Source organism: Amphibalanus amphitrite, unplaced genomic scaffold, assembly GCF_019059575.1.
Source record: "Amphibalanus amphitrite isolate SeventyFive unplaced genomic scaffold, NRLGWU_Aamphi_draft 000007F_arrow, whole genome shotgun sequence".
Lineage (NCBI taxonomy): Eukaryota > Metazoa > Arthropoda > Thecostraca > Balanomorpha > Balanidae > Amphibalanus > Amphibalanus amphitrite.
This window is the reverse complement of record NW_024881503.1, coordinates 1,619,613-1,636,760: the sequence shown is the minus strand read 5'-3', so window position 1 is coordinate 1,636,760 and position 17,148 is coordinate 1,619,613. Positions and strand designations below refer to the sequence as shown.

General features: G+C 46.9%; 2 protein-coding genes across 11 annotated transcripts; one reads left to right on the top strand and one right to left on the bottom strand.

Annotated features, from left to right (window-relative positions):
* The first annotated feature begins 510 nt into the window (after positions 1-510).
* Positions 511-16,547, top strand: LOC122378853 (decapping and exoribonuclease protein-like). 9 transcript variants are annotated; one of them, XM_043360486.1, is made up of 9 exons: positions 511-583; positions 9,325-9,415; positions 10,020-10,571; positions 11,090-11,191; positions 11,321-11,442; positions 11,679-11,816; positions 13,521-13,608; positions 13,963-14,095; positions 14,603-16,547. In XM_043360486.1, the coding sequence occupies exons 3-9, from the start codon at positions 10,243-10,245 to the stop codon at positions 14,819-14,821; spliced, it is 1,131 nt and encodes a 376-aa protein (XP_043216421.1). In that variant the 5' UTR covers positions 511-583; positions 9,325-9,415; positions 10,020-10,242; the 3' UTR covers positions 14,822-16,547. The 9 variants fall into 9 exon arrangements, with proteins under 9 accessions (XP_043216421.1, XP_043216394.1, XP_043216429.1 ...); XM_043360459.1 differs by lacking the exon at positions 511-583 and adding an exon at positions 4,865-4,881; XM_043360494.1 differs by lacking the exon at positions 511-583 and adding an exon at positions 5,008-5,050.
* LOC122378887 lies at positions 15,379-16,947 on the bottom strand. 2 transcript variants are annotated; one of them, XR_006256099.1, is made up of 3 exons: positions 16,661-16,947; positions 15,569-16,374; positions 15,379-15,499 (listed from the first exon to the last, which is right to left on the bottom strand). XR_006256099.1 is itself a non-coding variant. In XM_043360522.1 (2 exons), the coding sequence occupies exons 1-2, from the start codon at positions 16,697-16,699 to the stop codon at positions 15,769-15,771; spliced, it is 645 nt and encodes a 214-aa protein (XP_043216457.1). In that variant the 5' UTR covers positions 16,700-16,889; the 3' UTR covers positions 15,379-15,768. The 2 variants fall into 2 exon arrangements, 1 of the variants encoding a protein (XP_043216457.1); XM_043360522.1 differs by having other exon boundaries at positions 15,379-16,374; positions 16,661-16,889.
* Between the last annotated feature and the right edge of the window lie 201 nt (positions 16,948-17,148).

The window sequence follows — 17,148 nt, the reverse complement described above, 5'->3', positions numbered from 1 at the left end:
CAACCTTTTCTTCTTAGCCACTGCTTACATACGAGAAAGACCAAATACTTGTTTGTAAACTGCCTTGAAAATTTAATGATCCACCTTCAATTCTGACATGAAGGCACAAATAAAAAAATTCCCTCTCCTTTTGGAATACACAAAGCAAAATATTTAATAACTTCTAGTGGATGGACAAGAGCAATTAGCATAGCTTCCCCTCAAGTTAACTTCTGGCACTGATGAATTACACTGACGCTTATTCGCTTCATATTTTGTAACAAACGCGCTAAAACTGCAATATAACAGCACTATATGCTTTTTGACAAAATGCAGAAGTAGAAACAATTTAGCCCTGATGGCATTCATTCTTGGTGGAAACGTAATTACAAAATATTTTGTAGTAACTATTAAATTTCGGCCGAAAACACTGCACGGTTTAAAAAAGAATCATTCCAATGACGGTCCATTCTTGCGGTCCTGAAATCGCCACTATTTCCGGCCTCTCCAACGCAACTCGTTGTCCAGACGTAAATATGCTCTCTGCAGTGTGTGCGTAGCGGCTAGCGCATCAAAGGTGGGGTGATTTCTTTATTATATTTCGGTAAGTGGTGCGAAGTTAAGTGTTTTGAAACTGTTTTTGATGTAATTGGCCATCGAGAAGGAGAAATGATCATCAAAATTGTGTTTCTTTAATGTAAAAAACTGAAGTTTTACCAAGCTTTCCAAGTCCAGGACCAACTCCAGAGTCAGATGAAACGCGTTCGGCGTGAGAGTCGTGCACGACTGGAATTTGCTGCCATTGACTGTTGTTGATGCGCCTTCAGTCGACTCATTCAAGGCCAGGCTCGACAGTCACCAGGCACGCTTCATGCACATGACTCACCCATACAACTGAAGCATCACACAATACAGACAAACAGCTCGACAAGTCTGGATCCCAGAGGCCAAGTGGCCTTTCTAAATTCTGTGATTTATAAGTATAAGTTTAAGTATAAGTAGTCTTTCTGCGACTTCCCTAAGGGCATTTGATAAGGGCACCATAACCTTGGGCACATGAGGGACACCCCTTTAGATCGAGATTGAGCTGGCCGGTATCAATTTGATGAAAATGATGGATGGTCACTTTAACCCGCACCCCATAGGGGGGGCGAAATGGCCCCCCGTCCTTTTCCGTCGATATCTCTTAAATGGCTGGAGATATCGCCACCAAACTTTGAGGACCCCTCTGGGCATCAATTTTACACATTGTGACCAAAATTTTTCCAGAGGCTTTGATAGGATGGCCACAAATGACGTCAGAATCACGTCATGTTCTGCCAATTTCGACCGAAAAAAGACCTTCGCGAGAAGAGCTGTCAGGCGTACAGCGTTGAAGATACAGAAAAATGATCAAGACATAAAAGGTGTAGAATTGCCAGGGCTACAAAACTGCTATCTCGGATTTTTGAATTTTTTGATTTTTGACCCCAAAAAATAAAAAAAAACATTTTTTTGATATATTAGCCAAAAAATACAAAAAGTTTTTGGCATTTCGAAAAAAACCGGAATATATGTGATAGTACCCACCGTCTTCTATTTACATACCAAATTTCAGATCGATATCTCGTTTTTTGGCCAAGTTATAGCGAAAAAAAAACTTCAAAAATGGTGACGTCAAATTTTCAAACTTAATTTTTCGCAATTCTAGACCACCTAGGGCAAAACAAAGACCACCATTAGACTCCCCGTGACGAGCTGCATCGAATCGATAGCCCTTTTATGCAAAAATATCAACTTTGAAATTTGACCTAATTTGACCCAACCTTGACCTGACCTCCAAAACGTGACCTAAGCTGGCCTCAAAGGCTGCCTGACCCACATAATCGCATTTGTCATGTAAAATGGACCATAAACATTTATCACACGACACTTTCATATTGTGACATATAGCAATAGTAAGTGTTTGATAATGCAATAGTAGGGTAGACCGGGGCAAGTCGCCCCGCCGAGGTAACACGCCTCACCGATGTTTCTCTGAACTGGCAAGGATCTGGGGAAATATTCTCTCTTCTATAAAACGTGCACTATATGATCATTATATGACCAGACTGGAAAGAAATTGTGATGACTCCTTAGGGAGATATAGCCAAAAATGTGTTTTTGGAGTGATTTTTATGTTTTGTTGTCAGGTTATGCATCATGGCGTTCTTTTATGGTCCACATCAGGTTAACGACTTTTATGTATTTTGAACAACTATTATCTAACGCTTATAATGCCGGGTTGGTTCGTGTTAAATTATGTCTTGCTTGAGTGCAAGGCGTTGTTTTCTGACTGAACTACGTGATGGGGTAAAACGCCCCAGTAGGTCGCGGGGCAAAAAGCCCCATGGGGCGTTTTGCCTCATGTGTTGTTCGTACTACCTACTTCCTAATGTTCGGTAGCTGGCAAACAGTAAGTTTCTATGCATTTATGTGTAGTTTTCTCAGCAACCGGATGGCAAAGAAAGTATTTCGTTGACAGTTGCATGGCAATAATTTATTATTTGGCCTTATGAGGCAGGTGAAAAACCTGCTCATACAATAGTGTCATAGCTGAACACCTGATAGGATGGAAGGTGCTAACTTCAGTGCCGTGCCTCCCAAGGTCTAACGGACCTCTCATATAAGATTTGGTCAACTAGCATGTTTAATCTTTAATCTAGAGTCTGGGGCTTCTTGCCCCGGGCCGTGGGGCGCTTTGCCCTGGGGTTGGGGCAAAATGCCCCATTTGCAGTTGCTTCACAAATCACTTCATAGCTGGGAGTTCGATCATAAGTGAATGAATTTGAGGGGTGGAATTTAAAGTAAAATGTCCAAAGAACGCATTGAGCACAAATTTGGCCTTGCAGGTGATGTAGGACTAAAGTTATGTAGCAAAATAAATTATCTGGGGCGTCTTGCCCCAGGCTACCCTACATAGATAGCAAAGTATGTGTTTGACGAACAATGTACCATCGATGGTTTTCAATAACTTACCAATTTACTCGATTTCACAACACATTTCTTGAAATGCCTGTGAACGGTGAAAATCCGACCTTTGACCTGACCTGTGACGTCATCAGTTTGACCTAGGTCAATGAAATTTGGTCACAAGGTGGTTTCTCGGTGAGGCTATCGAACGCCGTTTGAATTTTGGAAATAGGTCGGTAAATTTCCGAGATCTTAGGGGGGCCGAAACGCCCCCCCCCCCTACGGGTGGTTGACCACTGACCAGGAAGCCCATGTATCGGAGCTCGCCGCAGGAGTATGGGTTTGCTCATCAGTCATCGGTCTCTCCCATGTGCGTCACTACTCACTACCTTCCCGATGGGGTCATCGGACATCAAGAGTATTGTGGCGGGACTCGTCATCTTCCGAGTCAAAATTACTGACTCTCCGTAGTCCGTATACGGAAATGGAACTAAAAAGAACTCCAATCGACTCCTAAAAATCCCGAACTTCGCTACTCGTGTTATTTTCGTGTCGGCCACCGCAAATTCGATATTAAAGGGACTATCCCACCTTTAACATGGGGTTTGAGTTGAGATAGCCAAGTTTGCGGCGAGGTTCAGAAACCACTATCTATCTAGGTTGCAACCCCCGCGGCCTCTTGGTGTTGAAGAAATTCGTTCCCTTCATTTGAAAATGGGCCTTGCGCAAGGCCATATCTTCAACATGGAGCGACCGTTAGTGTGACGTCACCTCGTTTAGTCATTCTGATTTAAATGGGTTTGTTCGTTGAAAAGTCGCTTAAAACTTGGTCTGAACTTTGTTGTGGTGCCTACAGAGTAAAAAGAATCAGCTTTATGACAGTCAGGGGGCGTCGAAGTCTAGTAGGAAAATCTGGCAATCCCCGGAGTGACGTAACGTCGGGGATGACCGACGGCACCTTGCACTGAAAGATACGGCAGAACGGCTATTTTTGAAAAATGATAAAAAATACTTGGGTGCTGTTATGACACATTAAACGCTTATCAGCATGTTCCTCATCATGTGATAAAGCCATATCCGTGGTCGAAAATAGCCGAGCCCCTCCCAATTTCCAAACATCGACCTTATAAGCAAAGGATGTAAGCGTAATCCTTAAGGGCGACTTTCCCTTACATATCCGTACATATGCGTCCTTATGGAAATCGGTAGTGCGGCGATAAGCGACGCGCGCGACATCTGTGGGGCGACTGTGGCGACACCTGGTGGCTGCTTTTCTGCTGTATGTAGGCATTGGGGTTTTGCCAGATATGGTTCCTACTGCTACACCACTATGTTGACCCAATACTAGAAAGTTATTTTGCCCGTAAATGGTAAGAAAATTAAAAGTATATTTATAAAATTGATTGTAAATGATTACGAGATAATAATGAAGAAGTTTTGATTGATTACTTATTTAAATATCCAACCGTGAAACTATATTCTGGTAGGTTTAGTAGAAATTAGTCCCGTGCAACCTGTATTTAGGGCCTTGATGACAGTAATGTGGCCTGGGGACAGTGTCCTGATTTTCGTGAATTTGGGTGGAAACCCACACCTAACAGATTCTCTTTGTGACGTCCCGGAAAGCCAAACGACGTCCCTGAGAGATAAAAGTCGATAGGTATATCGAACACCAAAAGCAAACTATCGAAAAGAAATATCACCTCTGTAGCCTAAAAACACGGCTATGCAAAATGACAATAAATATATCCTAAGTCCTCACAAACCCACTCTTACACTCAACTCCCCTTTCCTGGCCAACTGCCGCAACAGTAAACAACGCGGTTTTATTTTATTTTCGTTTTCTGTGCGTCGGATATGGATAGGTTTTTTCCTTTACCATGTGAAGGTAATGCTGCCATATGAAGGAGAAAAGATGTCGGAATAGAGGGATCTGAGGACGTCGTTTTCCACTTTTCAGTTTTAGTAACTGTGCAGTGTATAGATAAATATTAATTATGCGAATATATTACTTGGACATTTATCTATAAGCACGCAACATACCTTTTGTATCATATTACTGTAACATATTTAATTATTTTTTCCCCTCAGAAGGTCACAGTAACGGGCTAGCGCTGCCCCTTGAACATGCCCTTCAAATGTAGTTAATTTTGCATATGTTGATAGTGTTTGGGGAAAAAGTTTAATGTTCATCTGTTTGAATTAAAATAAAGTTACTGAATTTCAACAGTATTAATTCAAGTATGTCGTCCTTGGCTTAAAAATGCACGCAATGTTGGGGACGTCGATTGACCTTGTTATTCCCATTTAATCGACGTCGGTAAAAAACTGAAAAGTGCACAATGATTTCACATTTTTTTCCAGCCAAGAAAAATTCAGCGTACACCTTGGAGTTTTCTTAATTGAATTTCATAACAGGATGCTATGGAAATTAATTTTCCGAACTGTTTTCCACCTCTTTGTTTGGACGTCTGTTTTTTACATCAGTCCTCTTGCTCGATATGATATCCCTCTTATGACGTCAATATTTAGTGATAGCCGCTGGCTCTTGGGCTGATTTTTGTTGAAGCATATTTGTTGTTGACTGTTGTGTATGATCATGGACAAGAACTAGACATCTTCAAAGTGTTGCTTTGGTGTTTGTGGTGAATGCTTGAATTTTGTATTTTACTAGGGGTAAACTGGCATTACTTTGTGTCTATATATGATCAATTGAGGTGCCTTGAGGTGGTATTAATCAATATTGCCAGTTAAAATCGCTAATTTTAAGAGATTTAGGTAAGGGATCTTCAGTGGCTTAGGCTCCGCACCGATATCGACGTCCATTTGAAATAGCGACGTCCTCGCGGCTTCAATCACACTCTCCGAAAAATCAATTTCAGGACACTGCCTGGGGAAGGAGGTAATTTTGGGCTGTGACGTCACATATTTGAAAGTTTGTGTTTGGAATATGGGAAGCCTAAGATGTTTAATGAAAAATAAATGCCAGAACCGTGTTCCTGGTCATCCAATCTATTCGCCTCGTGACACCTCGCTAGGTGGCAGCACCGTAGAACCATATAGATAGGATAGCGAATGTGGCGCACGAGTTACGAATACCGGTAAACGTGTATTTCTGTATCAGCTTCAGAGGAAATTGGGGTTGGGGGAAGCTGATTATTATCGATTTTGATTCCTTTTATGTAACGTTTTGGGTTTTTGACCTTTGGAGTAAATTACCCTGCTATCGCTAGTGAATATCATACAGCATTTGGCTGCAGAAATCGCCATGACCTTTGACTTTGAGTCTCAGTCTGAAGCAGCTTACAAAGGCGCATGGCAATTCGTTAAATGATCTTGTTTCCATTATTAGAATGGATATATTTCAGGCAATAAGGTGCATATGCAATCTTTCATGTTGTAGAAATAGCATGGTATGACAATGACATGACCACACAAGTACAAAAGACAGGACTCAGACTACAACCTAGTGGCATTTGACCGAAATCGGAAGTCAGAAGTGATGGCTGCCAACCCGATTCCACTGCTAACAGCAGCTGTTCCACTATGCTAGGGTTTCTGAGGCAGCTTCCAGCAGCAGGCTGCAGCCCTGGGAGGAAGGAACTGAGGAGTCTTGCTGCCAACCCTCAAAACCCACTTGCTGCTCACTGCTGAGAGGGCTGCTTGTTTCAAGGAGGTAGCTGAAGAGATTAGACCTAAAATTAAGTCTGTTGCTGGCATGTGTGGTGCAGCACAATATGCTACATGTGTTCTGCTACATGTGTTCTGCACATGTGTCCAGCAGAGCACAGAACATATTTAGCTCATTGCACCTCACCTCAGTCACCCCCTTGCTCAGCATTGAATTGACAAATGGTCTGCTTTATTAGTTACAACCTCTGCTCAGTGCTTTAGAAGTTGGTGCAGTGTTGGTGGCATTAGAGGCATTGTAATCAATGATACGTTCACAGGTGGCCTGAATTTGCACATATATCTCTTTTGTTTCCTGAACTATATCAACATCATAATTCATATGATCAATGGTGTGAGAATACTACCTGGGAGAGGGAAGCAATCTGATGTCCTCGGGTGTTCATTCATACCTTCCCTTCAACAAGCCTGGGGTACCCTTATGGGGTACCCTTAAAGTTATTTTCATTGCCAGGGCCATTTATCTTTCACATATGTAACTGATAACTGAATGGAAGAAGGTAAAAGTCACAAATTTTTGGTGTCAGTGGTCATAAGGCTCCGCCCTCTGAAGCCTTATGAATCTGAAGTGATAACTCAGAACTGAGTTTGAATTACACAGATAACATATCCAACCCCCTATCATTGGGAGCAGAATCAGCCCCTTCTGAACCGAATACATCCCTCATTCCCTGCTCAGTGCTCAGGCTAGTAGCTACTGCCTTTTGGCCCTGACATGCAGATATCATTAGCAAAAAGCAATGTGAAATGAACATGTCCCTTCGCCTTCTGGGGCGCCGTTCGAGCAGCTGGTTTTGTAAGTCTGTTCCATTCCATCCCACTGGTCAGCAGGTCATTTGAAAGGTTGAGCGAACCCGCACTGAACTCACCGTTGGCTCGCACCAATCCCTGATCATTCTACATCGGCACCCGAGCGTCCACGCTGGTTTCTGAAGGCTACAATCTACAGGTCTTTGAGGGCTCCACGGTGGCGTTTTGGGGCCCATCGCAGATCCTTAAGTTCCGACGGTAGTCAATGAGGACCTTATGCAGGTTTCCGAGAACTCCATGCCTATTTCTGAGGGCCCGACGTCGGCCTGTGACGGGCTATAAAAGGTGAATGTCTTATGCCGGCATATGAATGCTCTTAAGATCTCAGGGCGGTTCCAAATCATCGGGCGGTACCTACCTACGTAGAAAACCGTTACGGCGAGGGTTCAGACAATGTGCCCGGAACCTTGCTCTTTCGGCGGATTGCAATATCCTTATCGGCCGCCCTTACCGCCCTAACATTGGTTGTGATCACCAATACTGCTTACGAAGTGCCACGGGACGCTTTGTTCAGGGCACTTTTGACTGTGAAAGGATGTATGATGGGCTATGAGAATCATTATTCGTGATCTATGAGGAATTTGTCGTCGAATTATGTGCATTGCATTCCAATTTTGAAAGAAAAAGTATTCGAAATCCGAGGTCTCGTAAGATTAGACCGGCCGGTCTGCGTGCGGAGCGGCCGCCGGATCCTACCTATAGTAGTTCAGGAAACGGCCACCAGATGTCAGCCACTTCTGAGTCACGAGGCGAATAAAGTCGGGCACAATTTAACTGGTTTTAACAACATTTTAGAAGGTGGGATAGTCCCTTTAAACTAAGTTAGGTAATTAGGTAGGTAGGTCAGGCCAGGTCAGCTATTTTAGTAGGGTAAGGTCAGGTTTGGTTAGGTTAGATAAGATAAGTTTTGAGAAAAAAATCAGTGGTGTATTCAACATGTCAGAGCATTGTGGCTAATGTCATACAAATGCCTAATGCATATGAGCCTAATCCAGTAGTACACTTCACTTGCGTGAAGGCAACAGAACACTGTTAGTGACACCTGCCTCATTGATACCTCAGGTGATGCTGAAATGGAGTTGGATCAAATTACCACATCTGAAGATCTTGTGAGGATGGATTGCACAGGGGATGACCTTCTCCAACTTTTGAGAAATAACCGCCTGTTGCTAAGGAAAGGTAGGAGAGGAGATGCTGCAGAACACCGATGGTGGAATCGCCTTTCGGAAGAGATTCGTTATTTTGTAAGGCTTGGCGCTGCAGACGATGCAGAAAAACGAACAGCATTACATCAGCAAGTTTCTTCCTGAATAGCCGTCTGCATCCAATGACGATACTCAAGCTTGCCTTTTTGTACGTTGCCGCTGAAGCGAATCTAAAGGCGATCACAATGCTGATGCACACACCTTCCATCGTCACTATGGTTGACTGGATCCAATCTTGCCGAGAAGTGTTATCCATGGATGTGCTCAGAGGCACATCCATGGATAACACTTCACACAATTTCACATTTCACACAATGTGAAATTTGGCGGCCCTGGCCAAATCGTCGCTGTGGACGAAACCGCCTTGACCATAGGCAAGAGCGAGTCCAGTGTGAAGATCTGGATACTCGGCATCTATGATATGGAGCAAAAGATCGGGTTGGTGTGCTCGATCGCGAACCGTGAGCACAAAGCCATCATACCAAAGATCACTAAACACGTACAGCCTGGATCAACGGTCATCACCGACAAGCTGGAGACCTACACGTGTCTCACCAGCCAGGGGTTCTCGACCACTGCACAGTCAGAAACTGTCGCAGAAACTGGGAGCCGAGCAGGGAGTCCATGCCAACCACATCGCTGGGTACTTCAGTCGGCTGAAGGCGTTTCTTCGCTACCGACACGTCACTAACGCCAACTTGATCCCCAGCTTTCTGGACGAGTTCATGTGGCGAGAACGCCACAAGGAGGACGCCTGGGCCGCCTTCTTGGATGCCGTCAGACGCCAGCATCGCCTCTAGGTGAGTCAGTAGCCTAGGCTAGCATGGTGGTTGACACCTACTATGAATAGCCGGCAGGACGCCTACTAATTGACCTGACACGACCTGACACGACCTGGCCCAAAAGCATGAAGACATCATCTGTGATTAATGAAATTCGTGATCAGCACCCCGAAAACCTCTAACGCAACCTCACTTTACGATGTTCTAACAGGTCCCGATTTTCCCGACTTTTGCGTCATTGACCTGACCTGGAAGGTCCACCAATGACCTATGACGTAAAAGTTGGGTACCATCGGCCATCTCTAGTCACGAGCAACACGCTCGTTTTTTTCCGCGAAGCTCTAGCTCGATCAGGGGCCGAACGGCAGGAGGTTCAACCGACCCCCCCCCCCCCTAAATTAGACGCTGGGAAGCGCTGCATACAGGCGAGGGTTAATGATAGAGATTTCGATGTTTCGAAAAATGCTGAGGGTAGTGAGAGCGTTGACCATTTTGACTCTCATTTTTCCTAATTGAAGTGAAAGGCGTCAAGCCCCTATTCCTTTTGAAGCCCAAATTCGCGTCTTGAAGCTGTGCATCTGATGTAACGATGTTTGATTTCTTTTATTCTTCTGTGTTTCAGAAGTGTGATAGAATGTGATAGAAATGTGAACGGTGCTTGAAAGTGGCCAATCATTTGTGGAAGACAAAAAGATACAGTTGATCTAACGTAAATTAATTGATGATATCGCATTGTTATGCCACCTACTATTCAAGAATATTTTTTGCGAGGAACGCTTCTTTGTAGTTTGTCGTGTGGAAAATAATTCAAGTTCAATAGTGAAAGTTGTTACGCATTGACAGCGATGGAATCCTGTCTACCGACATCGGGAGAAAAATATGATGGCCACTTTCCTTTTTTCCGCCAACCAACAAAAGTTGGTGAGTTTTCTTTGGATGAGAAGCGAGACTTTCACCACAGCAGCTGTCAAAAGAAGTATATTAGTTGGCCTTTGAAAAGACCTTTGGATGATGGCCAAAGCGTCGATGTTCACTTTGATCTAAACTTACTATTGGACCGAGCAGTTAGAAAAGATGACTCACAGCTGGATGAAAGATTAGATAATCTTTTGAAGTGGATTTTGAAAAATCAAGAAAAATTCAAGTTGCAAGACAGAAAAGCGTCATTTAGCAGGTGGGCCATATTATTACTAGCCTCGTAAAGCGTTTGTTGCCAATGCCAGTGTACAGACCAGGGACAGTCGTTGTAAGACGTTCCGGCCAGTATGACAATTAGAGGTGCGCGTGACCTCAGTGGCCGTATTCACAACCACAGGCTAAGGGTAGGGATAGGAGTAACGGGTAACGGGTTATTTTTGTGGCCCTACATATTCACAGTCGAGGTTTACCCCTGATGGTCGCCCGGCGCCACGCAGACGGCACCTGGCCTGCGTGGCGCCGTCTGCGTGGCGCCGGGCGACCATCAGAGGTAAACTTCAATTGTGAATACAGCCATAAAAATAACCCGTTGCCCGTTACTCCTGCCCTTAACCCTGCCCTTAACCCGTGATTGTGAATACGACCACAGGTCGCTAGCCTTCCTGAAATGTCGGACGTCTGTTTTTTTTTGCACCCGTCGCCCGCCTCCGTCGTCTGTCGTTACCCAAGTTACGGTGGTCTGTGCCAGTCTCCATAACACACTGGATGTTTCAGCCTGTCGACCGACTTTGTCTGCTACCGGGGCCTCATCACCAAGCTGATGGCGACTCCGTACGAGAACCGAGAGCCGTGGATCATCTGCGCTACCAAATGGAGGTGAGTCGTGACTCGGCCAACAGTGTGTGAATGCAGCGCCCGGCAGTTGACATATAGCCCTGTCCTGCCCCGGTATCTCTGATAGTGTTACCTGCTGTGTAACCTGTGCGCCACTCTGGCCACCCACAGGGGCACCATCTACCTGTGTGCGTTCGACACGGAGCAGAAGATCGCCGACAGACAGCGAGAGACGCCGCGACAAAAAGCCATGTCCAGTTGGGGCTACAAGTTTGAGCAGTACATGATGTCAGGTGAGTCAGTACAACACCGATTTACCGAATTTTGCTACTAAGCGACCTATGTGTCCGACCTGAGCTGGTCATTCTAGTCTGTCTGATAAATTAGTTTGTTGTTATTTTACCGATTTCAGCTATTATTCGGCCTATGTGTCCGACCACACCCGATCATTCTAGTCTTTCGTGATTATTTTGTTGCTATTCATCCACCCGATCGGACCGTGTGCACTGCTTCGCCCCCGTTCCGGCAGACAGCCCCGGTGCGGCGCCCGACCCGCACACGCCGGCGGTAGAGAGCGCCGAGTTCTGCTGCGTGCTGCGCTCACGACTGGGACGCCACTCGGTGGTGTACGGAGCGGAGGTGGACGGCGTGGACCCACACCGGGAAGGTGGGTGACTGAACAGCGGTGAGCTGACTGAACTGATGGTAGACTGGTGGCAGTCCACATCGTGGTTCGGGTTCCGACGATGATAAGAATTTAGTCACTGACAGTGGCCTGAGCGTGGGATTAGTAGACACCATGGCTGTTCCAACTAAGGGAAAGTCCACTCGGTCAAACGCCTCATGATTTTGCTGGCCCATTATCACTAATGCCCTAGATCACAGTATAAGCAATTTTTTGTAACGTCTATGAATGTTGTCAGTCGTGACTACCTTTATGAACGGTGTTGACAGTGACTACAGGGTTGGGCAGATAAATTGGGACAAATTTCAACTTCCTGTAAAACGACTATTTTTTTAGCGATTAAGATAATTTTTGAACATAAATATAGGCTAATGAATACTTTTCCATGTTATGCAGGCTGCGTTGTAATTTTGAGTCGGCTGGTCACAGAACGTGGGCTTAAGCAAGCCACTATCACCTTAGTCCGCGCGCACATGCATGCCAATACTCTAACTATGCTCCATCAAATGGCTGAAAGTGGTGTGTATCGAACAGACGTAAACGTTGGAGGAAGAGATGATATTCACTCATCCTTACATACCTATTGCATTGACACCGGCCGCTCCCCCGGTTTTCCAGGGGGGCTAAAAGGCAAAACTTAGTTAAATCAGAGGATCCTTGCGAAAACAGGGGCGCGAGCTTACAACGAAGGTAGCCGCGCCATGAGAAAGCGATATACCAGCACCTCAAACATGTACTCTTGTGCATTGATGCATATTAACCTGTTAACATAGATATTGAAGCAGCTGTGACGTTAAAAAGATTGTTTCCTCTTGAAGGGCTTGGAGAAGCCAGCAAGCACGTGCAGGTCTTTTTCGACGATGGTATCCCCATTACCGAACATATGAACAACCGCAAACACCATGTAACATCGCAACCAGCCCCGAAGACGTGATCTTAGTTTCAAAAAGCATGCAGCAGACATCGGTGATGGCATTCCACTCGGTGACTTCTGACGGTCACGTGGGGCGCCCTTATTTTACGGAATCGGGAGGGGGTTCGCCATTACAGAGTACCTAACCATTATTCCGGCAGTTTGAATCAACAAGATGGAAGAAGGCAACATCCTGCATGGATTGATGCTCTTCGAGGAGTCAGCTCCCCGGCATACAGTAAATTAAATACAAAATCTCCTGAAACGGAGGATCCCGCAAACTGTACCCAAGGGAAAATGCCCCCTTCCTCATTAAACCTCAGCCCACACAAGTTCCGGTTGCTGGGGCGTTTTTGCGGGTGAGTCTAACGAACGTCTCCATGTGACTGTAGTGGGCCTCAGCAGTGCCAGTTGGCTACAATTACGAGCCATTTCAGACGGAAGATCTCGCCGCGCGTGCGGCCAGTCCAGGCACCAATAAGGACTGATGCAGGTGGACCACGGTGACCATATTTGGTGATAAATGTGTAAAATTGGTGTGACAATATGTGATCCAAATTTGAAATGCCTATGTTTACAAATTTCTAAGCTACGGCGTTCTAAATGCAAATATGTATTTTGTCCCAATTTATCTGCCCAACCCTGTATAAAAAGTCTGTCCGCTGCGACTTGTGCCTGTCTGTGCGTTACGAGGGCGAGGGGAGGTAATGCATGCAACAATGCAGCTTCTATCTGACAGTGTGTATCTGACGATGCCGACCGTCCGTCCCCAGCTGGTGACGGTCTGTCGATGGCTCAGTTTGTCGAACTGAAGACCTCCCGGGAGGTGGAGACTCCCCGGCAGCGCAACTCACTCCAGAGGTGAGGCCTCCAAATGTGTCACACTGAGTGCTGACAGAGGAAGAGGCTATGTCGTTCACTTTTTTGTAGTGTTCAGAGCTGCTAGGGACGATGTCTTTCACGTGTTTCACGTGTTTGTCACGTGTTTAAATGGTTTTGAAGCCGACGTGTGTGTTGTTCAGAGAATATTCAACTCAAGGGGTGACTCGAACACTTTTATCGCGAGAGAAGAATTAGGTCCTATGAGCAACAATGCTCGTGAAACGTTTATTCGAGAGTCATGTGAGTCATTTGAGCTTTTCGAGTCATGCATAGACTAATCAGGTCGACGTAACCTTTTTAACGTCCCTTGCCCCTGCACCGTCCGTTCGCCAGGTTCAAGATGCTCAAGTGGTGGGCGCAGTCGTTCCTGGTCGGCATCGAGAGGGTGGTGGTCGGATTCAGAGACGACGACGGGACGGTCCACCGGCTGCACGCCTACGCCACCAAACAGCTGCCCAAAGAACAGGTGAGGAACCAGCACCAAGCAGCTGCCCAAAGAACAGGTGAGGATCCTTTCACCAAGCAGCTGCCCAAACAGCAGGTGAGGGGACTCGTAGGTCCCGTCAGAACGGGCCCAGTCCCGCTGCATTCGGCAGAGTCGTCGGGACGTGCTCTTATACGGCCTTGTTTGGGTGGTTCATATGGTGGGTAGGCCGACACGGGTGGTGGTTGGGTGGTCGACTAGGTGAAATCTCTTGTCTATCTAGGCGGAGTTTGATAAAAGCTATATGCGCGTTTGTCGTTTTGTAGTTACCGTGCAAGTTTTTTTTTTTGCGTGTGATGCTAGCTTAGGCATCCATTTATGTTCATATGTATTTTTGTGTGCTGCTCTTGAGAGATTGACAGATTCAGAGGGGGGGGGGGGGATCTTTCTCATACGCATATTGTATATCTCGGCCTGCTTTTCGGTCTCATCGTTCGGCCTCGATCTCGTCCTTCTCTAACGCTGCACCACCTCTGGCTCTGTCCCCAGGACTTTTGGTCCCCGTCGGTGTGTATGAATTTCGCCGCCGCCTTCCTGGCCTGGGCCGCCGAACAGGTGACTGGGGACGACCCGCGGGCGGTGTGGAGGTTTGAGTTCGAGCCGAGACGGCGCCGCGTCACCTGCCAGTCGCTGGGACGCTCAGAGCGCTACCGAATACTGCCTGACTGGTACACAGAGAACGTGTTTAGACCGGGGCCCGACACCTGAGGACGCTGAGACTGAGTTCTTGTGCTGAAACCATGGCTAGCGCTCTGAGAACACGTTCCAAGCGGCATCTAACTGGGGTCCCGGGCCCTTCCCAACTGACGGTATGTTTCGACGGTATGTGGCGGGGTTAGCCTCAGCGTTCTGTCCATCGATCCACATGAAAAGGGCTGTCACGGAAGCGTTTCGTGATTTCTACTGCCGATGTTATCGTTCCATTTCATATGCAGCATCATCATCATGATCATTACCATTCATCACTGGGTGTGCATCATATCATCGTCACTCCATCAATGTGTCATCACTTGCGCAACGGTGTTTGTCGAGACCGTGGCGTGCCCATTCCGTTGCTGTGCCCGTGTTGACTTGGGCGCCTGTTTGTGCTTTCTACGTTTGAGTAATGTATCACGGAGCGGCGTAATAAACGTGTGAAGGATTAGCTATGTTTAGTGCGGCAGTTCAGGCTGAACTGGCTGTGATTTGGAGATGGGGTGCCAACAATTTCGGGTCACCCTATGTAGGCTTTTTTAATAACGGATGTATGGGATGAAACTACAAACTGATTGAGTCAACCTTCATTAAGAAATAAGAATGCAACGTTGATGTACGATAACAAGATTGAAATACATTGGTTATCAGACAAGTCACAAAGAATATGAATAGCAAGTTCTATGCGACAGAAGGAAAAGCAGCTAGCGTGCCTCTGACATGGATCTCGCATATGAGCGTGCAGTGGACGTCCAAGTCACCTGTCTCAGTGTCTCACTGGGCAGGATGTCCAGGTCACCGACTGACGCGCTGGGGTTGTCCGGGATACTGGCTGTCTCACTAGGATATCCACTATGCAGGCCGCCGACTCGACACTTGCTGAGGTACCACTAACTATCGCACTCGCCGTTTTATCCAGCTCGCCTGCCTCCTCACTCTGTAATATCCAGCTCGCCTTTCTATCACTCGCTGGGTATATCGAGGTCGGCGTCACAGACATAGCTGGGGGGATGGTGCTCGGTGATGGACGGCAGAAGATGGGCCGACGGCGTCAGCTCCACCACCGTCGCCGACTCGACCACATCGCCGGTGAACGCCTTGAAGTCGGCCGGCCGGTTCTTCCACAGCCACGAGCGGCAGTCCTTCTTGAAGCTGCCCACCATCTGCGTCCGGTCGTGGAAGCGGCCCTGGAACCACTGCAGCGACATGGGGATGTAGCGCACCTCGATCCGAGCGGGCAGCGCCTTGTCCCAGGCGTCGTACGGCGCGGTGGGACGGTCGTGCTCGTACTCCGGCCCGCCGCAGGGCGCCTCCGCCGGCGGGTTGGGAAGCTGCGGCGTCGGCGGCGCGGCGGTCGTGTCGTCGGGCCCGACGCAGATGTCTCGGCCGAAGGGCGTGCCGAGCACGACAGCCGACTGGTGGCGCGGCGGCGGCGGCGGCGACGGCGGCGCCTGCTCCGGCGGACTGGGCGGCGAGTGCAGGAAGGATGGCGAGCTGAAGCGGTTGAGCGAGTGGCGCAGCTCGCGGCTCAGGTCCTCCCACGAGTCGGTCCCGGCCAGACGACGGTGCTGTCAGACACCGGGCCATTACACAGCGTCATATGGCCTGTGATCAGCGGTCATGGAGGCGGTACCCTAATGGAAACGGTCATAGGAAACTGGTTCCAGGGTGGTTAACGGGAAAGGGGTTCCACAATTATGCGACAATCGTTGGATTCGATTTTCCGTGATGCGTGCAAAACGCCTAATTTTTCCAGGAAGTGCTTGAGAGCATGCCATACAATCCTGTGAGGTAAAAGGGGCACTGATGGCAAATTTTCCCAAAGTGTGCCCACTGACCATAGATTGTACTTACGCAATTTGTGTCGCTGTTACTTCGCAATTTGTCTGTCATGTTGAATGAACTCGCATATTTACTTATGCAAGGCAGGTATCGTTAACTCTGACCGTTTATTCAACTCTGTAAATTTACAGAATGTAAAATTTTGACGACCAAAATTTTCTGACTCTGATTCCAAAATGTTCAACACGTTTGTTGAAATTTGTAATGGAAATGTTGCCTTGTGTAACGGAGGCACCTTTGATGTAGGAAATCTTGGCTGGGGTTGAGTTGAAATGTTGGCAAATACTGTATCATGTGAGTTTGCTTTGTTTCTGGAATGCACACATTTCGTAACGTGGCTTCCTCCGTTACAGAGATTCTTCGTTCGTTACTGTGTCCACGCTGGGCGCTGGATAATCTCGAAAAACTCTGGCTGTCTTTACTCCTTACTCCTTCTTACCCTTCCCTTTCATGAACATCTGTTAGAAGAGTCAGACATTTTGTTTTTCTCACTGACAATG

Excerpts from the sequence above, each read along its gene's own strand:
- LOC122378887 (XM_043360522.1), bottom strand. The coding sequence starts at position 16,699 with ATGACAGACAAATTGCGAAGTAACAGCGACACAAATTGC. Across the intron at positions 16,375-16,660 it reads GTAACAGCGACACAAATTGC|CACCGTCGTCTGGCCGGGAC; the intron begins GTAAGTACAATC and ends GGTGTCTGACAG.
- LOC122378853 (XM_043360486.1), top strand. The coding sequence starts at position 10,243 with ATGGAATCCTGTCTACCGACATCGGGAGAAAAATATGATGGCCACTTT. Across the intron at positions 11,192-11,320 it reads ATCTGCGCTACCAAATGGAG|GGGCACCATCTACCTGTGTG; the intron begins GTGAGTCGTGAC and ends GGCCACCCACAG. Across the intron at positions 11,817-13,520 it reads CGTGGACCCACACCGGGAAG|CTGGTGACGGTCTGTCGATG; the intron begins GTGGGTGACTGA and ends GTCCGTCCCCAG.